This window comes from Stegostoma tigrinum, chromosome 15, assembly GCF_030684315.1.
Source record: "Stegostoma tigrinum isolate sSteTig4 chromosome 15, sSteTig4.hap1, whole genome shotgun sequence".
In the NCBI taxonomy this organism is placed as follows: domain Eukaryota; kingdom Metazoa; phylum Chordata; class Chondrichthyes; order Orectolobiformes; family Stegostomatidae; genus Stegostoma; species Stegostoma tigrinum.
Window position 1 is genome coordinate 38290442 of NC_081368.1, and position 27878 is coordinate 38318319.

Genomic DNA, 27878 nt, shown 5'->3' on the forward strand with positions numbered 1-27878 from the left:
CAGTGATCCCGTTTGTACCTCAAGTGTACATATAAATATAGTCTTTAAGAAAGAAACACTTTGGGGATTTGGTGCAACTGCATAGAATGCCACATTCCAATGTTTGCCTATTATTCATAGGCAAAGCCAGAACAGGAATGATTTAGTAACCATTGTACGTAACTTTACTCACTTACGTTTTGCCATAAAATCAATTGTCCACATTGTCAGGTATAGTGCTGGTAGTGCTGTCACAGCATGAGTCTTCAGTATTATTACTAGAATAGTGTCAGAACCATTGCCTTTGCAATATCCAATGCCTTCAAAGTTTCTTCCCATCATCTAGAAGAGTTGGCTGAAGACTGGCATCTGTGATGCTGGAGATTTCAAGGCGGCTGCAATAGATAATCCATTTGGCAATGCTAGCTGAAGATTTTTGAGAATGCTTCAGTCTTATCTTTTGCCTTGATGGGCTAGACTTTAATCAATGATGATAGGGATTGTTGTTGAGCTACCTCCTGCAGTTGTTTCATTGTTCACTACCTCTAGTTGTATGTATGTATCGGGGCTGCAGATGTGTTTTCCAATGTAGATATGCCTCATTAAAACAGAGGATTCTTCAGGGGCTAATGCTGAGAGGATGTTTCCCTTCATGGGAGTCTAGGACAACAGGGCTTGGTTGCAGAATAAAAGGAGTACTAATTTGACACCAATAGGAGGAAGGACTTCTGAGGAGGATTGGCAAGGAGTTCCAAAGATTCCCATACAGACCAATAGAGGCAGAGACCTCAAAGTTACTTAAGTCAGAGAGCTAGGTGCTTGATCAGTTGGGGAATCAAGGGTTCTGGGGAAGATGTAGGAAAAAAGGTCAATGTGAGCAGTGTCAAATATCTTAGGGTCTTTTACACAAACCACCAGTAAATTGGAGCAAGCACTACAAGAAAGTGTAAACATAACCAGAAAGTAGAATTTAGCCAAAAAAAAGTAGTGTAGTTCAACATTCTATTGACCTTGAAGCATTCTAACAAAATTAGAGTATCATTCATGACAACATAACACCAAGTTCACTTGGATTGCAACTACTTCAATTTCATAAAATAAATAAATGCAAAAAAAAAGTTGTGCAAGGATAAGTGAACAGAAACAGAGAAGGTATCTTAGCTGAAAAATAGCATGTGCTTCATTGCAAACTCAAATCTGAACACACAATGATATGGAAAGGGCAATGGTAGCTTCCCTTTCAAAAGAATTTTTTAAATTAGTGAAATCAATTGCAAAGTTATACTTAAAATGCCCATTTCTATTAAAAAAAATGTGCAAATATGAAGCCAGTCAGAACTAAAATCATTTCTCTTTATTTATCAACTACATTAAAAAGGAAAAAATAAAAAGAAAGAGTGCAGGAAACAGACGACTATATCCATGGAAGATCCAGTCATACTCGTGGAAATAAATTTCTTTTAAAAGTTCATCTTCCATGTACATTTATATGTAGTAAGTTTACAAATACAAGAAAAACAAAATCAACAGAAAGGAAGAATGTATCTCAGCTTTTTCCAGAAAAAGAAAAAAATTGCTAACACTTCTACATGGATCACAAGCTTTACTATTAAAAAGTGTATTTTGGAACTCAATTCCTAACTGAGCTGCAAAGGGGGGGGGGGGCAAGAGGTATGGCATCATGGTGTTGACTTAAATCACTTTCCTGTAATTAAAAATTTGAAACATTTGGTTTAGTATTCCAAAAATTACTAATGAACCAGTCACACAGACAGAACAATTAAGTATCCATAAATCAGAAAATAAAATTAAGTACTATAAGTCTCAAACTAGTCATTCCTTAACATTTTATTTCACTGCACGTGGTGAATTTGTACTTTAGCCTACTTCACTGCATATTTCTAGTCATTTTCTATTTCAGCTTTGATTAATTTCACATTTTGTGATAAATAACTAGATGAGAAATTGCCTAAAGTGCAAAGACTTTAAATTTACATCATTCTTCCATGTGAAACATTCAGATGGGAGCTAGGGTGACAAACATGTCATTTTTTTCCTTCCTGCAATGAAGGAAACTGTCAAGATAGACTCAATACTTGGAATTGTACACTATTGTTAAAAATTAAAATGCTAAATCTATTTTCCAATGTGGAAGAAACAAATGTACATCCAAAAGGTCTGTCAAAATAACACTAATTGTCTGTGTCGTGAGTTATAGTCTGGTTTGTAACCAGAATTCAAACTTCTAAGCAATTGTTCAACACACCCTGGTCAAGAACAGCAAAAATGAGAGAAAAAACCTCATGTTCCACTTCTTGATAGTCAATTGTTTCTTCCCTCACCCCCTCAAATCTTCCACAAATAGTTTAATTTCTAGACATTTTATTAGATACACTCACTCAAATAACTAAGATAGTAAAACGGAAAAGACAGGAGAAAAACAGGAATAAAAAGACAAAGACAAGCATGGTGGTCCCAAGAAAAAAAAATCATAGGTTACAGTACAGGAATTCACTTCTTGGAATGGTGGAGTCAAACAAATAAAACAAACTAGCACAATTTAAATTATTTACAGAAAGAGGTAGTTATTCTAGAGCTTCAGGGATTGAAGGGTATCCTGTAAAGAAGCTGGTGTTACAGTTCAAAAGGGTTTTCTTCTTCTTTTTGATATTTGAGCTGTTTGAATCGTCAGTCTCCATCAGTGGTTTACGAATTAGCTTCAGCTTTGTGTCTCCAATGTCAGTGATGTCAATCAGAGTCTGAAAAAAAAAATAGCAATTAGTAAATTTCCCTCTAAATTGCTCTGCACACTTTCTTCAAATTCCATTTCCATTAAACACGAAACTCCTGACCTCAGATCAGAAACAGCACCCAGACTGCCAACAAATCCATTGTTCCTAACACCACCAGGAGGAGTCATTGTGACTTTTCTTTGATCCCACTTACCGTCCTGAACACCATCCCCTCCCAAGCAGCTGAAGTCGTGAAAACTGTGCTTTTCGGAGTTACATCTGTGCAATCGTTGATACTGCCAGCTAGTCGGAGTTCATAACGTTACCAGCAGCACTCTAAGTGCACAAGTGCAGGGTGCAACCCAAGTCATGTCACTGGAAAATACAATCCAGGCAAACCCCCAAAAATACAGCAGCATCCACTTTGCTCTTGTACCCACTAACTACTAAGTATCAAATCTAGCTGTTTAAGCCATCCCTTTCCTTTACAGCTTTAAAACTGAACCAGATTGCATCAAATGACATCAACGTGGTCTGGTCTACATGCAAATCCAAACCAAAACAATTCACTTCGACTCAGAACTGCCCTCTGAAATGGCCCAGCAAGCTAATCTATTGTATCAAAACCATTGTGAAGCCTTAAAAAAAAAGGAAGAGACAACATTTGATACAGTCAATTCCTGTCCTGTCAGTGTACTCATGATTAAATTAGACAAAAAGAACAATTAAAGGGAAGAGGGGGAAGGGAAGAATAGCTGTCGGTGACATCAATATAGTATTTGGCTGTGTAGCATGGCATTAAGGAGCCCTAGCAAATCTGGAGTCAATAGATAAAAGAGAGTGGAAGAGCTCTCCTCTGGAGGAGATTCACAACTTGCACATGATGATTGAGAATGTTGGAGGAGTTGAGAGATTGTGTTGTGGAGTAATGTCAGAGGCCTGACCATTTCTAGCTGATTCAAACATATGCCCTTCTATTAAAATGTCAAAGTGAGGATAAAGCAAAGGGTTTTGCAAATGATGGAAGTTTGAAAAAAATTGAAAATGCTGGACAAATTCAGTCTGGTGGGATCTATGGAAAGAGAAAACAGGATTGGAATTAGCAGCAGAGATGGTTGTTGAGTGCAAAATATTCAGCACAACTTGTGACTCCTCAGAGTGAAGCAGCTGGACAACATGCAGACTTTGGCTGAAAGTGACAAGTAACATCACATGTTACAAATGCCAGGCAATGACAGCCAACAACAAAACAAAACCTAAAATCAATCATTGGAGGCATGGTCACCAGACCGGAAATGTTAACTGATTTTTTTCTTCAGATGTTTCCTGACCTGCTGAGCTTTTCCAGCAACTTCATTTTTGCTCCTAATCATTTCCTCTTGCCATTTCGTGGTATTAAAAAGAAACAAAAAAAACTGACTTCTTGAGGAATGCCTTGGATAAGAAACAACTAAAAAAACAGAATACTATAGCTACAGATCAGGTCAAAAGCTAGGATTTCTGAGGGGAAAACTCCCATCTTCTCAATGTGAGCTCATCAGCTACAAAAAAAACTCGTCAATTGTCAACAAACACAAAGCAACTTGTTTGACTGTACTTTGAATAGGGTGACAATGGCGGTAGTGTGGAACACATACAAGACGCACTGCAGTAAGTCACCAAGACTTTTTGGCAGCACTTTCAAACAATGTGACTTCTACCAACTAGAGGGACAAAAGCAGTGGATACGTGGGAAAATGATCTGCAGGTTCCCTTCCATGCTACACATCCTAACTTGGGAATGTTGCTGTTACTGTCGCTGAATTAACATCCTGAGTTCATCCTGAACAGCACTGATAGCACTCTCCACAGACTGCAGTTCAGAAAGCAGCTCTCCACCACCTTTGAGGCCAATTAGAGAATCAACGAATACTCACCTAGCAAGCACTATCCACATCTCACAAATTGAATAAGAAAAGCTTGTTGACCTGCTCCTGGTTCAACATTTTAGAATTCTCATCCTCAATTCAAAATCCACTGCAGCCTCACTTCCTGCACAAAAGTTTCAGCTCTCTATACTTCTGCTCTTTCTTACTTCAAAGCTGTCAAAATCTCTTCCTTTGCCCAGGATGCCAAAGTGTGGCATGGTGAAAGTTTTGCATTAGAATGCTTTTGGGAAGTATCTTGGTATGTCCATTTAAAGTTGACATGGCAATAGAGACTTATCCCATTGAAGTTTTTATTGAACACAAGTGGTATTTTCCATTAAAAGCTGAAAGAACTGCAGATGTTGTAAATCAGAACAAAAACAGAAGTTGCTGGAAAGGTTTAGTGAGTCTGGCAGCATGTAAAAGATAAAGAGTTAATATTTCAGATTCCAATTCGGAGGAAGGGTCACCAGACCTGAAAATGTTAGCTCTGATTTCTCTATAGATGCTGCCAGACTTGCCGAGCTTTTCCAGCAACTTCCGTTTTTATTTATGGCATTCGACTTCTTGATCAACAAGGCTTGATAAAAAAGTTAGTAGATACACTGCATCTGACACAATAAATTACACTGAATTTCTATCCACTCATCTCTACATTCAAAAAGGAACATCCTCTGACATTTTTGCCACCTCCAGCAGGCTGCTACCAAACATTTTCCAAATTTCTCCCTTATCAGGATTCCACAAGAACCATTCCCTTCTTGACATCCTGATCCACTTCTGACTCCTTCTTTACTCCCATGTAATACCTTCCTATATGTAAATAAGGAAATGTCACAGAAGGTGCAAACAGATATCCATTCACCTTCTTCCTCCTCACTCAAGGCCCCAAACACACTTTCAAGGTAAAGAGCATTTTATTTGTATTTCTTTCAATCTAGTCTACGGTATTCATTGCTTGTAATGCAGTCTCCTTTACATTGAAGAGGTCAAAATGCACAGTGGCTGCTTTGCTGCTCACCTCCACTCCAGGACATCATAAGCTGATCTAACCCAAATGCTGGTAAATGGGACATATCCCTCTGAACCCTTCCTATTCATATACCCATCCAAATGCCTTCTAAGTGTTGTTAATTGCACCAGCCCAGACTCTCAGACCGGCAGATAGACTCACGCAGTTTATACATCTTTTCCCTCCCACCTTAAAAACTTATGCCTCTGGACTCCCTTTATATAGTAACTCTAGGAACACAATATTATAATAGTTACCAAAACATATTTAACACTAGAAGAACCAATCTATTTCCCTCCCCCATTATAGTTTATAAAATTTCAGTGAATTAAGTAATACCTTATCAGTAGAAGTGATGCTGAGGGGCTCAAAGAAGCAAGACTCTGATTCAGTGGGATCATCTAGTTTAAATGAGCCATCTGATCCATTTTCAGTAAACACATCATCTTGATGCTTAAAAAAAAAGTGGGGGGGGGGGGGGAAAAGGAAGTTTAGTTAGAAAGAAAACCTGGGGAGGTATTTCTACTCATTGGACATTTGACGACTAATTAGAATATAGCCCTTAAGTTGAATATTCATTTCCATTAAAACAGTTCTCTTTAGGATTTTATGATATTCTGCTCCCTCAAATGATTTAAATTGAGACACTCATGACAAAAACTATATTTTCCTACAGTACTTGCAGCTCTACATCCGACTGATTAAATTTTCTACACAAGTCAGTTCAATTCACTAGGTTGGAGGTCACATCTTTACCAAAGTATAAGCAAAGATCATATCAGGATATGCAGACTGTTGATCAATAGGCTCCTTCAGTTCATTTAATTGCAGTTGAAAACAGGACTTCTCTGAATTGGGTACGAATGTGAGCCCATATGGAGGATTAAAGCATTCCATAAAAATTTTAACATTAAAAAAGAACACTAGCAATTGCTGCTGATACACTAAGTCATTAGTTGGTGCAACCACTAAGAGGAAGTTTTATGCTTGTACTGGGGGGAAAAAACAATGCAAATCCAAGTATTTGAGTCATGTTGCTCATTTAAAGACAAACATAAATCTTTGCTTCTATGCTTAGCTTAAAAAAAGGACCTCTTTTACATCACCTTTGGGACTTTGCTTGAGAAATTACAAAAGTTTTCATAAAGGTGAATTTACAAATTATAGCTTGTAATTATTGAAAAAAGCCCAAACCACTGCCCATTGACTAAGCACCCAATATCACACTACCAAACTAGTTACTAAGATGACAAGCAAAAATCAGAGGTTGAGACAATACCTAGCAATAGAAGTTAAAAGTATAAAAGGATTGTCTGGCAGGCTAACAACCTACAAAGAACAGGCTGAAGAATGGATTTTGTGGGTCTCAAATAGACCATACCCAGGCAGTGACTGCATCCTTCCTATTTGTGTCAGTTTACTTTAGTAAAGCAGATGGCTGCAAGATGAACAATGTTTAAGTGACAAAGCCAACTCAAATGCTACCATGCAGTCAAAAAAAAATCCGAATAAGTGTCCAAAACCAAGACAACTGTGGAAGAAATAGAGTAGAAATAGTAGGAAAACCCAAAACTGCACCATTTAATTTGAAAGTAACCTCTCAGGATGGTAAAAACCAACTGATTATGCATTTAGTTCTTCTCTCCTTAATTTCAATGAATTTCAAGAAATATTTTAAAACTAAAAGCTGAAGTCTCACCACATTGACTCGATTGTGACAATGATTGGCAATGCATTTGCAGTGGTCGCCACAATCCATTTTATTCCTCCTGCATTTGCACTGTTTGTTAGCACAACGACCTTTGCAGGAACACTAGAAGAAAAGAAGAAAATTACTGAAAATGCTCAGAACTTTGCAGTGTGGAGTTAATGTTATAAAGTGACTAAGCATCAACCAACTGTATTTTCATTTTGATTTCTACTTCCATTGACGTCACATACATTAAATTTTAGTTAATTACCACTATCAGTGAAGTGCCTCAGCACAATAATTAGGCAGTCCATCAACCAGCAAAGTCAGTCAAGATGCTTGCCAATAATGGGTATGTGTATTGATTAGCTGTCCACACATTTTGTTGTGGGGAGAATCATTTAGTGCTACACACCATACTAAACTAATTTGTTTTTAACCACACCCCTGGGTAATCCTCGACAGTGCATGTCTACAGCTCACTCAGTTGCCTTCCACAAGGACATTCACTTGCAGCATAGGGCTCCAAGTTTGGTACGAAAAACATTTTGCATGGAGTAGATATGACTGGATTTCCAGATGGCTTATCTCCCATTCAGGATGGTTTCAGTCTGATCAGGAGACAATAAAATCGGTCACTTTCACAACCCCACTTCTCGCTGCTCAGTCATCCCCTACTCTTCTACTTTCTCTCCCTCAAACTTTCAGCTACCTTCACCCTCATTTCCTATTTAATAGGCACCGTAACAGGATGTCTTTTGTTGCTCTTCTAAAGATAGTACAGTACAGTACAGTACAAAAACGTTTCTCAGCTTGTGTTGGACCATGGAAGTAGATTTTCCTGACACGTTAACAGTTAAATCGGAAACGGATTAGGATTTATGCACAAAATATACCCCTGAATTGGCTCTCTTGTTTTCTTTCATTTTACTGGGGACCCAATCATCATCTTCAGTATCACCATTAGAATCAGAGTCAGATAATAGCTCTTCCAGACTCACACGTGGCGTCATCATGTGTGGCTTCGCAGTAGTCTTCCTCCTGTTTTTCGGCTAGAAAGTAAGAGGTAGATGAGTAACAACAAAAGAATAACTAAGCCTAATAATGGGATGTGATTAATGTAGGATATCAAAGTCCGTATGGACAAGTTGGACCAAAGAGTCTGTTTCTATGCTGTACATCTCTGACGATGATGATGATGATGATGATGATTATAACAGCTCAGCTGGAACCAGACCCCTGAAAATGTTCTTTAAAATCAAGGAGGAGAACATGGCCATGTACCAGTTGTTGACTTGCTCGCCAAGCTGGCTTGTTCTTGTTTAGACATTGCCATCTAGCATGGTGACCTCAGTGGAGCCTTCAATGAAGTGGTGTCTACTCCGCTTGTTTGGTCACTTAGTGATTTGTATCATTTCCAGTTTTGATCTGTATGGGTTTGTGTATGGAGTTCAATCCTGTGTGTTTGTTGATTGCATTATGCATGGAGAAACATGCCTCTATGAATTCCATGTATGTTTGGCTTGGGCTACTATGGTTAACTTGTCCCAGTTAAACTGACTGCCTTCATTGTCTGAATGTACTGATACTAAGGAGAGTTTGTTATGCCGTTTTGCTGCTAGCTGATGTTCATGTATTCTGATAACTAGTTTTGTTCCTATCTGTCTGAAGTAATGTTTGTGGCAGTCTTTGCATAGTATTTTGTAAACCACGTTGGTTCTACATGTTGTGGGAATGGAGTCTTTAATCCTTGTAAGTGGTCATTAGAGTGGCTGTGGGCCACCACAATTCCTCGTGGTCTTAGGAGTTCTGATTCATTCTTGATGTAGAGCAGGGTGTTAGCATGTACAGGGTCTTCCTGTCATCTGTTTAGTAGGCATCTGTGGACAAAGTTGCAGGGATATCCTTTTATAGTGAGGGTTTTGTACAGGTGCGTTTCCTCTTTCCCATGTAGTTCTGGGTGTTGCAATGTGTCATGGCCTGTTTAAATAATGTCCTAATGCAGCTTTGATTGTGAATATTGGGATGGTTCCTGTGGAACTTGAGGATTTGATCAGTCTGGGTTGCTTTTCTGTATACAGAGGTTTGGAACGGGCATAAGCTCGACTGTAACATCCAGAAACGGGAGTTAATTATTGTTTTCCCTTGAATTCACAGGGATGGAATGCACTGTTGAGGTGATGGGGCTCTAATTTGCTGTGTTTAATATTGATAAGTGTGTCGTCTACGCACGGAATCCACAGTTTAGGTTGAATAAGGTGGGTGGATGGTTCTCGTTGCATTCCCACAACATGAGGAACTAACATGATTTACAAAATATCATGCAAAAGACTGCCACAAACATCACTTCAAACAGACAGGACAGGAACTAGCCAGAATACATGAACATCAACCAGCAGCAAAACAACATGATGAATTCTCCTCAATATCAGTACTCTCAGACAATGAAGGCCATCAGTTTAACTGGAACAAGGTAACCACAGTAGCCCAAAGGCAAAACAGACAATGCACAGGAACTACTAGAGGCATGGCTCTCCATCCATAATGCAATCAACAAACATAGAATTGGACACCATATACAAACCGAAAAAGATCGAAACCAGAAATGACATTACATTACTCACAATGGACCAGACAGTATAAATTCCAAGCGGACTAGAATAACACTGCTTCAATTGGAGGCTCCACTGATGATGTCACCCAGCATAGTGACAAAATGTCTAAAACAAGAACGAGCAAGCTCGGAGAGCAAGTCAACAATCTCACTCACAGCCTAAGCCAAAACTTTGAATTGCCATGTACCATTTTAATCAGTAATTGGTTAGAAGAGATGACATCGTGAATTTATCATTTACGCAAAAGGAATACAAATTCTCCATGAACTAAATCCAAGAATCACTGTTGTTCATTGGAGTAGTTTGGCAATTATTCTTTTTAACTGAGAAGCTGCAATAGCATTGTCCACTTCACACAATTGGAAATATGGAGTGAAAAAGGCACACCATATAATTCAAGTTGAGTTATATGGCACAATTATTAATGATTAGCATTAATAATTCAATTAATACAAGCACAACATTGATTGGTGCAAAAACAAAGATTTATTAGTTACTTGGTAGTACAGAACTCTATTGTTGCTTAAGAGACATCACGATTAAGCTTTTTGTCTTGCATAGATGAGTGCGTTTATCCTGGAAGGGTGAGGTATCTTAAGACTTTAAGGGAATCTAGCAATTTCATGCTGCTAGAATGCAGTAAAAGTGATATTCGTCAACAGCATACTATAGTAAAGCCAGGAGATGACAAAGAAAATGACAGATACTCTGCCAATCTTGATTAAGTGTGATACAAATTTCGGGGATAGCACAACGCTGGGCACGTAGGCTGTCTCCCCCCAACTCCCCAAATCTTGGGGAATGTATCAGAGATAGCATGTTTCACAAGGTATGACCATAACCAACCAATCCATGCTTCAGAAACAGTCTAACATTAGATTTGATTCTGCAAATGCATATTTGTGCAATACTCCCACATGTTGAGTTCCACTGACAAATTAGGGACTTGAGCTGTACTTGCATGCACTGGATGCTGCAGGTTAATACACAGGGCCCTGCTCTTAACAGACAGAATGAAAATACATTGTCATTAATTTGACTTGAAGTGGGTGCACTCATTCACTGGTTCTTTTCTCAGGCTAAAAAAACCCTTACTGGGATCAACCCTGTCTGATCTAAAAATTTAGCCAAAGCCTGGCAGTTAATGATCAATCAACATTTATTCTCCATGGCAACATTTTTACTCAAAATTCACTTGCCAAACAGCACTCTCCTCTTATTGAGTTGGTGATGTTGGTTTGCCCCTTGAATGATATGGAGAATGCTTTTGGAGAGAGAGATAAAAGAAAAAAAAACAACTTCATTTATTCCCCTCAAAATGTAAAGCAAATCAACAAAAAAAAAAACAAACTTAATCTTTTAAGCAGGTTTGTAGGTTTTTCTTATGCTATCACCGTTCCCTTGGCTCCAGAAGACCAATTCATCTCGTTCACCCCAGCAGGCTTTCCATGGGTCCTGAATGAAGTATGGGATAATAGCCAATTATATTTTCACTTTTCCCTCTGTTCTGATCAAAAAGATGTGTATTCTGAACTTAGTGCTGCTTCTGTGGAGGGAAACTAACTTGCTAAGAACTTGCATCATTGTTATTTCAGATTTTCAGCATCTACAATCATCTGTAGATACATTAATTGTATGGCACTACTTTTCTTTCAATTCACCCAATGTAGGCATCATTGGCTGAGCCAGTACATATTGGCCACCTCGAGGGGGTGGAATGGCAAGCTATCTTCTTGCAGTCCGTTTGGGGCAATTACTTCTGAATGGCACTATGTAGGACAGTGTTCCAGGAATTTAATCTAGTGTCACTTAACGTTAAGAATCTTTTGGAATTGTCTTGCGTAGACGTTTGTAGATGCTCAAATTTTATATCGAAGGAACCAACACATTGTATTTCACTGAATTTTATACACGCAGTCTCTGCACAAACCCCAGAGATCTGGGGGCAACAGAAGCTTCCAGAGCTGAAAGTCAATTGGTTGGCACCTCAGAGGCTCAGCCATGCAGCTTAGAACAACCAGTGGCAATATGTCTGAACAACTGATTAAAACGATCCTTCCTTACCTTGGGAGGGACATAGTCAAAGGGAGAAGATGAGGGCTCAGTTGGTATGCTCATTAAGTTGCTGTCACCCAATTTACTGGTCGTATATTGGAGCAGGTTCAGTTTCTGCAAAGAGCAAATATAGTCAAAACTAATTTGCACACCTACAACACACAGTTCAGGGAATCACTCATTTGCTGATTGATTGAGCAGATTCTGCTCAACCAGAAGAGGCAGCATTTCCAGACAGTAGAAAATTTTACAAAGAGACACTTATCGATAACAGTGGTGAGTTACAAGATTAGGAGCTGCACATTTACACATGCCACTTTGCAGGCAAATCTAGAACTGGGTGACAATTGACTACAAGTTGCTGCCTACAACAGGTTATAAGTTTAACATACAACTTCAAAACTAACCTCAGTTTTTTTGAGAAGGTGACCAAGCACATGGATGAGGGTAGGGCAGTTGACGTAGTGTACATGGGCTTCAGTAAAACCTTTGATAAAGGTTCCACATGGTAGGCTATTAGAGAAAATACAGAGGTATGGGATTGAGGGAGATTTAGCAGTTTGGATTAGAAACTGGCTTTCTGTAAGAAGGCAACGAGTGGTGGTTGATGGAAAATATTCAGCCTGGAGTCCGGTTACTCGTGGTGCGCCTCAAGGATGTGTTTTGGGACCACTGCTGTTTGTCTTTTTTATAAAAAGACTTGGACGCAGGCATAGGTGGATGGGTTAGTAAGTTTGCAGATGACACTAAAGTCGGTGGAGTGGTGGACAGTGTGGAAGAATGTTGCAGGTTGCAGAGAGACTTGGATAAGCTGCAAAATTGGGCCGAAAGGTGGCAAATAGAGTTTAATACGGATAAACGTGACGTGATTCACTTTGGGAGGAATAATAGGAAGGCAGAATACCGGGTCAATGGAAAGGTTCTCGGTAGTGTAGATGTTCAGGGGGATCTTGGTGTCCATGTACATAGATTACTGAAATTTGCCACCCAGGTTGATAGTGCTGTTAAGGCGGCTTATGGTGTGTTAGGTTTTATTGGTAGAGGAATTGAGTTCCGGCACCATGATGTCATGCTGCAACTGTACAAAATGCTAGCGCAGCCTCATTTGGAATATTGCGTGCAGTTCTGGTCGCCCCATTACAGGAAGGATGTGGAAGCATTGGAAAAGGTGCAGAGTAGATTTACCAGGATGTTGCCTGGTCTGGAGCGCAGGCCCTATGAAGAAAGGCTGAGGGACTTGGGTCTGTTCTCATTGGAGAGGAGGTGGCTAAGAGGGGATTTAAATAGAGAGATACAAGATGATCAGAGGATTAGATAGGGTGGACAGTGAGTCTTTTTCTGAGGATGACGACTTCGGCTTGTACAAGGGGGCAGAGCTACAAATTGAGGGGTGATAGATTTAAGACAGATGTCAGAGGTAGGTCTTTACTCAGAGAATGGTAAGGGCATGGAACGCCCTGCCTGCCAATGTAGTGAACTCAGCCATGTTAGGGGCATTTAAACATTCCTTGGATAAGCATATGGATGATGATGGGATAGTGTAGGGGGATGGGCTTGGATTAGTTCACAGGTCGGCACAACATCGAGGGCTGAAGGGCCTGTTCTGCGCTGTATTGTTCTATGTGTTAGACCAAAATATGTATAGACATCTACAATCAAGCTTTCATAAAAGGTTTATCCATCCTATTTCTGCAATTTCATTTTTCAAAAACAAAGGAACATTTCAATAATTTCTGATGACCCTGGATCTCTGCCCTTCCATCTTTACTATAAAAGACTAGGAAGTTAATAGTGGTCAGACTCTGCAATGATAATGCCATTGATGGCAAGGGCAGATGGTTGGATTCTGTATTGAGTTGGCTATTGCCTGGCACTTGAGGGGCCATGTTAATTGACACATTGGCCCAAAGCTGGAAGCTGCCCAGTTCTTGCTGTGTACACACACTGGATCTGTGTGATTTGAGAGTGGCGCTGAATATTTTAGTGAATATCCCCACTTCAGATGTTGTAAAGGAAGGTCCTTAGTGAAGCAGCTGATGAGTGCTGGACCAGAGTTGCTAATCTGGAGGAACTCCTGAAGTAAATGATCCATGAATGAATGCTTCTCATCTTAAGTCCATTTTTGACCAATGCTAAAATGCATGCAGCAACAGAGTGACCTTGGGAGCAGCCAAATGGAGCAGTGAGGTTGAGCAAGTGTTACACCATCAATTTGCTGGACTACGCTGATATGGTAGTAACTGATCAGGTTGGATTTTTCTTGCTTTTTGTGCACATCACCTAGACATTTTCCATATTGCCAGGTAAATTCCCAGTGTTCTGGTTGGAAAAAATTGGCTAAGAGCAAATGTGGACACAGGGCTGAGTCTTCAGTACTTAGTTGTATTCTCATACATAGAGTGCTGTTAGGAAATGTGTGTTCCAGGAATATAACCCAGCAACAGTTCAAAGTTCAAATGCTGCAGCTTGAAGGGGGTGTTTGCAGATGATCCTGCATCCACACATCTGCTGCCCTCTGACTTTCTGGCTGATCGAGGAAACAGGTTTGCTGGATGCCATCAAAAAATGCCTTAACAAGGAGTGTTTCACTGCAGTGCATCATCTAGAAGGCACACACTGCTGCCACAGTGAGTCAGCAGTGAAGGAAGTGAATTGTAAAAAAGGTGGAGGAGCTGGGGCCAATTTGCTGGTGGTGGAATTCTGACAACACCATTGAAATCCAAAGGCAATAGTTAGATTCTCTTGATGGTTGGGCAGGAAAGGCATGGAGAGGGGTGGGGGGGGGGGGGGGGGTGGTGGTGGGAGTGGAAGTCGGAAGAAAAGTTCTGAGCACATTCCTTCAATTTAATGCTGGGTTGAAAACCAAAAAAAACCAAAGAAAAAATTCCAATCTCTGGTATGAAATTAAACATAGGGCAGCACGGTGGCTCAGTGGTTCGCACTGCTGCCTCACAGCACCAGGGACTTGGGTTTGATTCCATGCTCGGGCAACTGTCTGTTTGGGTTTCCTCTTGTGCAGGGTAGGTGGATTGGCTATGCTAAATTGCTCATAGTGCCCAGTGATGTTTAGATTATGTGGGTTAGACATTGGGTGGGGCGGGGGGGGAAGGGAATCAGGAGTGGGATAATGTGTCTAGGTGGGATGCTCCTTGGAAGGTCAGTGCGGACTTGTTGGGCTGAATGAATGGTGTATTTCCACACTGTAGGGATTCTAAAAAAAAATAAGAATTTAAAAAACCTTCACTTTGTTTTTGGCCAGTCAAAATTATTACCTAATAATCACAATCCAACTCAAAACTGTCCACAAGGCCAACAACTTTCAAATACTTATACAGCTTTCTTTTGAAAGCTCTTTCAACCCACTCCTAGCTTTCTTGCTGACAATCTCGAAATGGAGACCTCCTAGTTACTGGCAGACCAACTACTGGAAATGGAATATTCTCTTCACCCTGTCAAAATTGTCGATAACAACATTGAATGCCTCAATAAAAATGTCACCTCTTCATCTTCTCTGCTAAAGCTAATCTGATACTAGGAATGAAGGATGTTGGATACAAGGAGTAATTCTAGTAAATCTCTTTTGCACTCTCCACAGCTGTAACATGGTTCCTTAAAAGAAAACTTGAGAAAATTCAAAGTATTCTAGGAAGAAGACAAATGTCAAGCTGCCCAATATAAATTGTATCTTAATACATCTATTTTTATTTCCCCCCATTTCTGAGCACACTAGGCAAATTAAAACAAAAAAAAAGCAGATTATGGAAATAAAAGGAAACAGATTGCTCGAAGCCCAGCATGTCTGGCAATATCTGTGGAGAGAAAGCAGAGTTAATGTTCAGGTCCGGTTCCAAAGGCAGTTCACAGGACACAATGTTACCTCTGCTTTCTCTCCACAGATACTGCCAGACCTGCTGAGCTTTTCCCAACAATTTCTGAATTAGTTTCTTTCTAATCTAGATTACTGCAACCACTATTTGCATACCTGCTTATAAGTTTCATTCTCTTCCATCAGCTGCTGATTCCTTTCACATAGCTCTTTCATCTTTTTGATTTCTTCATCCTGTCAGATTGTAAAAAAAAAGTTTAAAGTTCTCAATACATCAACTCAAAAACAGTGGCTCTCATTCCAGTTTCTTTCTCTTCCATAAATTTATATCAAAAATGCTGACTTCCACATTGAGGCTTACAGTACTAGTGAATACTTTGGTCAGAACGATCTTAACATGCAGAAGAGATAGCATGTATGCACAAAATCAGGATAATTGGAATGAAGACATGAGAGATTTTGACAGACTTACTTGGAACTTCAGCCTTTCCACAAGCTGAGACTCTTGATCAGCAGCTGACTCCTTTTGTAGGTTAGAGCTTTGTTGCAACTGGCTGAGCAGATAAAGCACCTTGGGAGCAAAATCAGAATCAGTTTTAAAAAAAAACACAACACACACCAATGGAAGTTTTAAAATAGCCATCAATTCATCTTCGTCATCTAAATATTAAAATCGGGATTCTCGTCAATTTGGTTTTTTGGTTGTACAGCTTATTCAGGTAAGAATTTTTTCAACTGCTACCAGGAACAGGAGTACTTGCATCTGAGAAGTTTAATGGTGTCCAACACTATTCTTGTACTCCCCATTCCCCACCCCATTTAAAAAAATGCAGGGAGTGGGAGGTGGGTTTGGTTCCCAAGATAACAAGTCCGAAGACAAATTGGGGACTTAGTTCCCTGAAAGTGGATTCATTTGCATCCAGTGTCAATTAGATAACGCTATATTTACTTGTCATTTTATGGGGTAATTCAGTGCAACATTTCTTGTATTTGTATTAAGAGTAGAAGAAATGGCTTTGGTTCCAGAAAAAGATTAATATTCAGTTGTTAGAGGTCAGTTACTAGTGGGGAAAGAAACAATCCACACAAAAGTTTGCGAAACAAATCTGCTTGGCGATTTTTCCAAGCTGTACTGTCCATTGAAGATATTTTAGATGCCACTATTTGGATTGAGATCAGGATAGACCTGATATCACAATTGTACGTCTTTGAGGAACACTTTTCTAGGCTTAATTACGTTTAGCTTCTTCAAAGATATCCAGCATCACATCAAGTGGGGATGATTTACAATGCAGTTTGAGCCAAAAACCTGGACTACCTTCAAGCACGTATTGATGTGTGCAAGTAACATCTGCACTATACAGAAGGATTATGAACTTCAACACAAGTAAAGTTAATTGATTAGATTTGATGTCAGGACCCTAAAACTCCCAGTGTCAATATCCTGGACTAAAAATCAATGACATTAAAACTGACAACTAAAGGCTAGAGAGTCTTGTATTCAGCACAGTGAGGTGCACCTGCTCACATCCAATTATCAGAGTCATACAAAGCAGAAAAGGCCATTCGGCCCATTATATCTGTACTGAAATAACTATCACTAAAGCAGTGTTAATCTCAACTTCCAGCACTTATCCAATATCCTCAAAATGTTATGTCAAGTGCTCATCTAACTTTTTGTTTTAAAATATTAAGGCTTTCAGCCTCCAATTCCTTCCCGAGCCATGCATTCCATCTTCCTACCATAATTTAGTGAATTTGTTTCTCAAATTTCCTCTGCATCTCCAGCACCTTAGCCTAAAAAAAAAAGTGTGCCACTTCATGATTGACCCCTCAACCAAAGGGGAACAGCTACCCTCTATTCACGGTCTGTACCCCACAAATCATGTCACTCCCTCAAATCTTTGCTGCTCTAAAGAAAACAAACCAAAGCTCATCTTGTTTCTCCTTATAGGCAACATGCTGGTGAACCTCCTCTAGTGCTATCACAAGCTTCCTGAAGCCAGGTGATCAGAAATGCACTAATACTCCAGCTGGGGAGGAACCAACATTCCATGCTATTCCAAATTTAACTCTTTGCTCTTATTCTCTGTGACTAATGAAAACAAGTGCTTCATTTGCCACCTTAACCATCCTATTCACATGCTCTGCTGAATTCAGGGATTGTGAATAATTACCTTGAGAACCCTCTGCTCCTCTGAGCTACCCAAAGTCATTCTGTTTATAAATACTTCATTTACACCCAAGCATCACATCACACCCAACAGGGTTAAATGCCATTTGCCACTGCTCTGACCAACCCATCTATATCACCTTCTTGCAATCTACAACCATCTTCATTACTAATAATACCACCCTAGCAATGTTGGTATCATCTGAAAACTTGCTGAACATTCTCCTCCACAATTTCATCTAGGCTGGACACTGGCCTGCAGTCACTAGCAGCTTTATATAACTATCCTGTGTGTCCTATTCTTAAGCCAGTTTCTGATCCATCTTGCCAAGTTTCAGAATTCAGTGCTTTAACCTTCCTAAAGAATCCCATGTGGGACCTTGTCAAAATGGACTTTCTAGATGAAGGCGGCATATGTCAGGAGTGTGATGGAACATGCTTCAATTGAGTGAATAGATGCTGCCCCAAGAACACAATATCATGGATGGATGGATATAAACCAACTAAAAAAAAAGTTACCTGAAGGGCACCCCATTGACTAATTTAAGTGCTTAGCCCCCGCAAGATTGCAGGGTGATGCACTAGTGTCACATATCAATTTATATTTGCATATCCTGGGAGGTGTTACAAGCTCAAAAAAAAATCACAATCCTGTCATGGACACTTTGCTGTTCTTGACCATAGCTAGATTGAAGTTCTAAACTTCCAATTCAATGGTATTGTAGAGTATCTTCACCAGACTCACTGGAGTGGTCCAAGAATGTAACCCACTATCGCTGCTCACCAGGCTGGCAATCTATAGACTCAGTCACTAAAAAACAAACAAAACCAAAAGAACAAAATAACATTCTCAGATATAGGTCTGTTCTGTTCTAATTAATCTTTGGAGTTAGGCTAAAGCAGCACACTGATATTTCATTAATGAGAATGATTAATTCTTCAAGCTGCAAGGTTTCCTCTCATTTAAACTTTAAGTTCACCCACCAGTTGCAACTTGTACACAAAGTATTTTACACAATAAACGCAATATTCAGTGCCTCTACATTTTGGGCAGTCGACCCAGGAACCCAAAACCTTCTACATCAATAGCAGATTGCCAAATAGCCAGAGGCCAACTACAGCCCAGCACCAACTGGGGAATTAAAAAACTAAGCAGTCACGCAAGTTAGGGAAAAATAAAATTGAAACTGTGTTAACCTTATCTTGGTGCCGCTGTTCTTGATCTAGCAGCTGCTGCTGATGGTCAGTCTCCATTTCAGCAATTCGTGTTTGCTCTTCAATTAGCGTCTTGTGCAACTCTGCATTGTCAGCTTTTGCCTGATTAAATTCACTCTCCAGTTTACTATGTGATACTTTACTTGACACCAGCTTAAAAAAGAAAAAGAAAGTTATCATTTCCTTATTAAAAAGAACAAAGGAATCACTAGCAGCAAGTGTAATATTGATGTAAACTATTGCACCATTTTGGCTACTTTTAAAATTAATAAGCTGATTTAGAAGTGCTCATGCTGGATCATGGAAAATTCAGAACACAGAAAGTAGTCAGGAACTGGAAGACATTATTTCATCCACTTGGTCTTCAATCACAATAGATTAGGAGATTTAGACACTTGTTTGTGTCCATATGCAGAATGGGATCTGTACTCTGAGCAGTGAGAGCCAAGATATTAGATCTTGAGCTACATTAACATCAGACTCATGTTGCAGAAAGTCAGTTGCCCAAGGGGGAAAAAAAAAAAGAGAGGTTGGCATGCTGATTGCTTCATAACTGCTATATATGGGTCCAATATCATAAACTTGTGACGACAATGAGCAGAAGTGTTAAATGGTAGAGATCGGAAATCCTTCAAAGTACAGTCAAAAGCAGCAGCCTGCTTTTAGACTGATTTTGCTCCGAGGCAGCCAGTGGATGCAACAAGCAGAAGTTAGGTCCCTTATTTGCAAATATAAAAATAGCTCTTTTCAGGCAGAGACTCAGTATAAACATTTTTTTCTTTTTCCAGTACAAACACGCACTGCCTTTCCAGTCAAATTTATTTGCACGTCTGTTTCTACAAAGTCCTAAATCATGGCAATTAGGACTAGCACACAGTCAACTTTATTAAATTCCTTACCTCTCCCATTAGCCATTTTAGTCCACATTTAGCCTCTACAATAGTAGCAATGGTTTCCCAACGATGCTTCAACCTTTCTTCATTGTCTGCATCCATCAATTTCTGTTGAAGGTCAGCAATTTGAGCACTCCTAGAATTAAAAGGCAACTGAATATATAAGAATTGCTCTACATTGTTTAATTTGTTTGGATTGACTACTTTTACAAGAAAATATAAAGATAAATTCTAAATTCATGATTAAATTTTTTTTTAAAACTTAAAAAAGACAATGCTCTAACAAGCCAATCAAGCAATCCTCATCAGGCCCAGACTACAGCTCTGGCACAAGGAGGAAAACCTGTCAAAGATTTGCTTCACCTTTAATTTGCATTATAGAAATTCTGAAAATCTCTCCTCAAAATTTTTTGGCTTCAAAAAGCCACAAGATTACAAAAAAAAATCTGGATGGTACAATGTTGACAAATATGAAAAGACTAGGTTGAGGGGTAGTTTAAAAAAAAACATTAAAAGACAGCAGTATTACTGACAGTAGACTTTGATCCAACATACCAAATATTTGAGGTCAAAATATTATCTAGCAATCATTGGAATTGGCACCAAGGGCAAGCTGTCAACTAAATGCTGACCGAACAATTAATATGTGGCTCTTCAAAAACAGTACTATGCAAAGTACTTGAAACAGTGCTGAATAAATGCAAATTTTTTTTAAAAATTGGCAACTTTGCTTCAAAATAAAATATGTAGACATCTCTGGATAGAGTGTAAACTGCAGCAACCATATTTGTGTTTGACTTTAAAACATATGTTGATTAGACAAGGTAATACATGCAACTAGCCATTATCAAAGCATTCAAAAGGTAGCAAGGTTATAAATAAATCTACTTAGTGAATGCAATATTTTGATTTAAGAAAATCATTCGCTAGATTAATTCAGAGCAGCAAGTGCTCCAAGAAGCCTATCCTTCATTTCAAAAGAACACTTCAAACAGATAAGATACCCAAGTGCAACTTTGTAGATTCAAGATACATCAATGTAATTTTGATTAGAGACAAATCAGGAAATTGCTTGTTCCACAAAATTCTAGTTTTAGGTAGAGATTCTCCAGAAAAAAAAAGCCCACTTGGAGAAACCGGCAAGTTCAGTGTGTTACATATACTGCTGATCTAGGATTGCCTAATGAACACAGCTGCCTTCCTACCGCCACCCCGACCCAAATAAAAGCAGCAAGAATTCTGTAGACAATGTCTAGGAGGAAGAACTTCAAAGTAATTATCATGTTGGTTATGTTACTACATAAAAGCAAGATACAAGAGATAGAGGTTCTAAATAGAAAACAAGAAAAAAAAATCCTTAAGGGTTTGCAACTTCATCCCTCCCTCAGCTTCATTGCCACCCCTCCAAGAACAAGGCACAAGACAGTTAGTTAACAAGAACATAATATATTCAAGCTTGTGGCTAACTTTAAACAAGTTAAATTTAATCTTAATCTGTATTCCAGGAATTGACAGAACTTCAAAAATATTATGAACATTGACATGTTAAATACGGCTCACGAAAACACAATAAGAAATGTAGAAGTCAAAACCATGCCAAATGCAGGCATCAGAACAAACACTATTCACTTTCTAATTACCTGAGTTCTATTTCAGTCTCGACACTTTCAATTTGCTTGTTTATAGATGGATCCTGTTCGGTGGTTTTCATTAACTCAGTCAACGTAAAGGTTCGACGCTGCAAAAGAGGAAAACAAACATAAGCAACTGGAGAAAGGTTGGGGTGGAAGGTTATCATTTGCAGCCTAGTCTTTAAAAGTTCCGAACAGTAGAGGACAAGAAGAAAAAAATGATTAGAAAATATTGTAAACACATTGCAAATCCATAAATATACAGCAAGTGGCTAGAAACAATAAAACAGTACTGAAGACTTATCGAATTAGATATTTAATGATTATGATGGGGTTGTTAAAGGGTTGCTTGATTTCTTGCAGAAAGATGGTTATTAGATTTGAACATAAAACTAAAACCATGACCGAAATAATTTGTCCCCAGAAATGACAAGCTTGACAAGAGAAAGGGTGGGGGCATTACTCCAACACTAGCACCTTTCAGACTCAGGTTGTGGGGAAGAATACCAACGGTTGACCTTCTCACCTCACCACACCATTAACTAAGGCCCTTAAAACAAGATTTTTTTTTAAAAAAATGACCACTTAAGGGCCTCAGCCATAAGATGTAGGGACAGAGAGTTACACCATTCAGCCAATCAAGTCTGCTTTGCTACAAAAACAAAATGTTGCTGGAAAAACTCAGCAGATCTGGCAGTATCTGTGAAGAAAAATAGAGTTAACGATTCAGGTCCAGTGACCCCTCCTCAGACCTCTGTTCTGCCATTTGATCATGGTTAATGGCCACGGCTGCATCATTCTCCCCTCAATATGTTCCTTCTTTCAGGCAAATTTCTGCTGCACTTCCAAAATTACCAACAAACTCTTACCATTGCTGTGCTACTTGTCTTCCCTGCTAGGCTCTCCTTCCTGAAATTAACTAAATGAGCTGAAGACAAGTCTATTGCCATGCAGGGCACAGAAGATGTCACTGGGGGAAGTGAGGGTATTTTATAAAAAAACAAAAAAGCCCAATTGAAGGACTGGGCATCAGGCAGAGGGGTGCCTGCCAGGAGCCATTCTGACACCTTGTACCCGCAATTACAACCATAGGGAAATGTTGGAATCGGTTCTGTCCTAGGATCTCTGGGGTGTTCTTCTAGTAGCATTCACTACACCTCAAAAGGACATTGCAAGGCCACTGAGCTCCAAATCTCTGGCCAATCACTAGCTGGGACTTACAACCTCAGGATTTTGAACCCTGCTTCGGTCACTAGAATCAAACAGACTTTCCCTTTCAGAGCAACAGAATCTCTCTCCCAACTGTCCTGCTGGCATACAGGACCTTAGCTGCCTCAATAAGATTCCTCCCTATTGTTCTATTGTCTTATGCCTTTGCAGTCTTAAAATTACTGCATGTTCCTGGACTAATCAAAAACTTAAAAGGAAGTGAACAAACTCAAGGTTGCATTTTTATAATATAATAAAAATTGTTTAGATTTTACGTGAAAGATTGTCTAAGACGACTTACACGAAGTTTGGATGGAGGATGATGGGCTTCTTTCTTCCCTACTAGCACAGACAACTCATGCGCCAGTATCTTCCGGTCATCCAGTAGAGAGTTCAAGTGACGACGAGCTTCCTCTATACTCACAAGTACTTCGAGCTCATTGACTAGCCAACTCTGATAAAAGTACAAGAAAACAATTGAAGGAGGAAGTATTCTACACACAAAGCATGCATCAAATGGAGTAGTCGTACGGTGCACTGATCAAGAAAGGAGTAATAAACTAAAATAATTAGAATAAATAGCAGACAGACAGTAAAGTCAAGTCAGAAACAAGTTCTTAAGAACTTTTCAGACCTCTTGAAACTCAGCTGCTTGCAAGTTTGGTCATCTGTCAGAAGAACTAAAAAAAATTCAGAAATATGAAATTGGTTGAGAAGGGGGAAATGCAGCATAGTGGCAATGTTTCTGAATTATAATTGCAAAGACCATCTCAAATTCTATCATTGCAGTTGCAGGTATTTTAAGTTCAATTAATACATTCAGCTAGTCTCCTATGACAATCAAGATAAAGAATTTTTACAACAATCCTGCATTAACTAAAATCCTCAGAAGAGCATCCAGCATCTTTATCACTAGACCGAATCAACAGAGCTGTTGATGCTCAACATTTTGCTGAAATTACCCCAAAAGAACGTCAAAACATTTTTTAAAAGAATTGTGAATAAGAAACGATCAGGTACTGAGCTAAAGCACAAGAAACCAAATGCAGAGCCGACTCAGTCAGTGTGACAATTTTGGCCTAGTTGTCACCGATTAGGTTGCACTGCTGCATGACTATTCTGTACAGGTACCAGTGAACATGACTATATCCTACACATTTTCATCAGCACCCCCAATTTCCTATTCATCAAAATGAACAAACCCAAAGATGGTGGTATAATAAAAAGGAGTCAGTCAATCTAAGAGCATCAAGTGTTACAATTTGAATAAAGGCCAACAGTTTCTCATTTCCGAAAATGAAAGTCACATTCAGATAGCCAAGAAATTAATATCACCAATACAACCTAATATGACGACATTGTGTCGTTAGAACACCTTAGGGTTTTGAACAAGGGGAATGACACCAAACATCTGATCTTCTGTAAAATCTATGTAGCAATGTCTGTCAAAGCAAGCTGCAACTTGATGCCAACATGTAATACGCTACAGTAACGTAGCTACATTCATTGAAAAGGGAGTCTTCTAGTTGGAGGAAAACCACTTCCTGGTTAGTGACATTCTATGCTCATCAGGATGGCAGCAACTTTTTTCACAAGCAGTCATTGATGCAGTGAGCCTGCATGCTCATACAACATCCCCACGGTGGAAACCATCTTCTTTTAATCTACCATCAGAAAACATTAAAGACCTCTTAATTAAAATATTGAGCAATAGTTCATCCACTAAAGTGAAGTGAACTATTCAAGGTTTGATTGTTCACTACCAAATTTAAGAGTAAAATTAAGTAATGAAAATATGCTACTTCACTAGCTCACCATGTTGTTCTTTCCACAATTACACAACATCCACCTTCAGAAAAGATGAACTTCCAATGGCAACTGTCACTCCAGAACTTTTCATGTATACACTTACAGCAAATGCAAGTGAGCGCATTTACAGAATGACGCTATCCACTCGATAGTACATGTTCACTTGCACTAGGATCATTAACCCTAACCTAGGATACAACAATTCTAAACTGAATGGCATTAAGGAATAGTAACATAATTCAGTGGATTAAAAACAGTTCTGCAACAAAGTTTGCAGCTAATTAGGTTATATTTAGATAGCCAAACTGGGCAACTACAATGGTGTCTGCAAACTAATGAACACATGTCCCTCACTCTACCATCAAGCCAGGAATTCAACTCCAGTTCAGTGATGAGTGTTAGAGGACACGCCAGCACAGGGAGATGGGTCTGAAAAGGAGGCATCAACACAGGGAAGCTACACAGTCTACCTGCAAATATCACAAATACGGAGTGATAGATAGATCAAATTTAAGCTCTGCTGTCCTGTCACATCCAGGGTGACAATTATACGACTCAGAGATAGGAAAGAGAGTCCCAACTTGAAAATTCAACAACCTATAAGGCTAGTGGATGCCTGGGAATACTGTCACCTGCAAGTTCCCCTCCATCACACGCCATTTTGGACTTGGAACAATAAATCACCTATCCTTTATCGATATTGGTCACAAATCCTAGAATTCCCTTCATAATATTGCAAAGAGAACTCCTAAGTTAAGGGCTTAGCAGTACAAGAACACAGCTCACCAACTTTAAGAACATTAGGAATGGGCAACAAATACAGGCCTAACCATCAATACCCTCAACCCATGAATGCATATAAACCGCTGCCATTTCCTCCTTCTCCATGAGGATTCCTCCTCTGTTTCTAAGGAATCAAAGTTTATTTTTTATATAGTGTTTTTATATCCCTTGGCTTAAAAAGTTTGTCCCCTCTGAAAGGGAGCATTGTTTTAAAAGCGAAAAAAAGAGTAGAGTAATCTCAATCCAGACACCACTTCTCCTTATAACGTTATAATTCTGCTAATCATTGCACCTGCACTCGAGCAGCAGTCCCTTCCATTCCTCTGTTTGATTCCTTGCGCTTCTCAGCAGCATCCTTCTGCCTTTGAAGAGCATCACGCAAACGCTTGTTAGCAGCAGCCGCCTAGCAGGAGTAAAGTAAAGGAAGCCACAGTAAATGAGTTGAGATAAATAAAAAAGTAGTGGAATCATTGTGAGGGGCAAGATTTGAAGTTTTTAAAAAAGTTACCTAATAAAATCCAGAATTTTCCTGAAGTTGGCAAATTCCAGAGCACAACTCTACTGCTCAGTTCTGTATACTTACTTATGGACCCTGATCTGGTAACTTCTCATTTCCTAAATGAGAAGTCTAAACAGTAGAACACCTTGGCCCAGAAATTAAACTGGGAAAGTGCAGAACACACAAAAAAACTCAAGGCTGAGAACATTATATCAATATTGAATTTAACACAAACTTATAACTGGATTCCAGGTCTTTATCACACCTGGCCAAATTAAGTGCCACTGTGGTTTGAGAACATGGCTACGCATTTTAGAATTTTGACCATTCACAATCCCTATCTGTTTGCTGTGGAGGGCTAACATGAAAGCATTTACTCTGGACCAGTGAGGCTCATACTTTCCTAGTGTGACTCCAGCCTTTGATTTGTATTGTAAAAGGAGAGGTAGGTGTGTTACTGGGGGATAAGAGGTTTTAAACTACACACAGTCTTTCAAAAAAAAAGACAACAACACAACTCAACTTTTGGTAGCTTTTCTGCAACAAGACCACCTTAAAAAAAACAAAAACTACCATAGGGAAAGAAAACAAAAATTTAAAGACACCTAGCAGAAGTTAGCACTCCATCCAAGCTTAGAGGCAGCAATGACTACCAGCTTAGCTCAAAACCCAAAATTTAATCTGTGGAGTTGTGGTGCAATTTGGGGAAGCCTTGGTGTAGAGATGGATGGCAGCCATCAGAATTTCATATTTCTGATAACTTCATGCTCAATTACAGGTCATATTCACCCCTTTTGACATTTTAGAAATATGTTAACCCAAGGAAAAAGGTCAAAATGCAATCTCTACAATGCTTCATTTTAAAATTTACCAGATTTGGAAACAAATACTGTGACTGAAATCAGGACTTCATCCTACATAGAAACAATTCATTTTAAGACACTGCATACATTGTGAATAAAAACAAGGTGAAAGAAGAATGAAAATAAACTCTGACATCTCATGTCTTCTGCACATCTCATTAAGTCAGAGATGTATAGTACAGAAAACAGACCCGGTGGTCCAAATTGTCCATGCTAACTAGTTACAAATAAATCTAGTCCCATTTCCCTCTAAACCCTTCCTACTCATATACCCATCCAAATGCCTTTTAAAAAATATTGCAATTGCACCCGATTCCACTACTTCCTCCAGCAGTTCATTCCATATATGCACCACCCTGTGTATGAAAAATTTGCCCCTTAAGTTCCTTTTAAATCTTTCCCCTCTCACCTTAAACCTATGCCCTCTAGTTTTGGGCTCCCCTATTTTGGGGAAAAAAAAGACCTTGTCTATTTACCTCATGGATTTGAGGTTTAAGTCACCCATCTGTCTCGGATACTCCAGCCAAAGTACTTCAGCCTATTCAGCCACTAATGCTCAAATCTTCCAATCCTTGTAAATCTTTTCCAAACTCTTTCAAGATTCACAACATCCTCCTTATGGCAGAAGACCAGAATTGCATGCAGTATTCCAATAGAGGCCTAACCAAGGTCCTGTACAGCCACATGACTTCAACTCCTGGGCTCAGTGCGCTGACCAATAAAGGCAAGCAGAACAACACCTTCACTATCCAGGCTACCCAGGACTCCACTTTCAAGGAACTATGAACCTGCACTCCAAGGTCTCTTTGGTCAGCAACACCTCACCATTAACTGTATTAATGGTGCCCTGATTTGCTTTTGAAATATAGCACCTCTTTATCCAAATTAAACTCCATAGAGCATAGAACAATACAGCGCAGAACAGGCCCTTCGGCCCTTGACGTTGTGCCAACCTGTGAACTAATCTAAGCCCCTCCCCCTACACTA

The 27878-nt window shown here is 39.3% G+C and overlaps 1 protein-coding gene across 1 annotated transcript in view; it reads right to left on the reverse strand.

The window, feature by feature from the left end:
* Nucleotides 1-1318: 1318 nt before the first annotated feature.
* kif4 (kinesin family member 4) overlaps nucleotides 1319-27878 on the reverse strand; it is a 63958-nt gene continuing 37398 nt past the window's right edge. Inside the window, exons 20-31 of the mRNA XM_048544919.2 lie at nucleotides 25822-25932; nucleotides 23239-23391; nucleotides 21738-21835; nucleotides 20104-20233; nucleotides 19187-19357; nucleotides 16289-16387; nucleotides 15973-16050; nucleotides 12000-12104; nucleotides 8217-8372; nucleotides 7330-7443; nucleotides 5970-6083; nucleotides 1319-2738 (exon numbers count right to left, since the gene is read on the reverse strand). Coding sequence (XP_048400876.1) covers nucleotides 2565-2738; nucleotides 5970-6083; nucleotides 7330-7443; nucleotides 8217-8372; nucleotides 12000-12104; nucleotides 15973-16050; nucleotides 16289-16387; nucleotides 19187-19357; nucleotides 20104-20233; nucleotides 21738-21835; nucleotides 23239-23391; nucleotides 25822-25932 — 1503 coding nt within the window. The 3' untranslated portion in view covers nucleotides 1319-2564. The remainder of the gene's footprint in view (nucleotides 2739-5969; nucleotides 6084-7329; nucleotides 7444-8216; nucleotides 8373-11999; nucleotides 12105-15972; nucleotides 16051-16288; nucleotides 16388-19186; nucleotides 19358-20103; nucleotides 20234-21737; nucleotides 21836-23238; nucleotides 23392-25821; nucleotides 25933-27878) is intronic.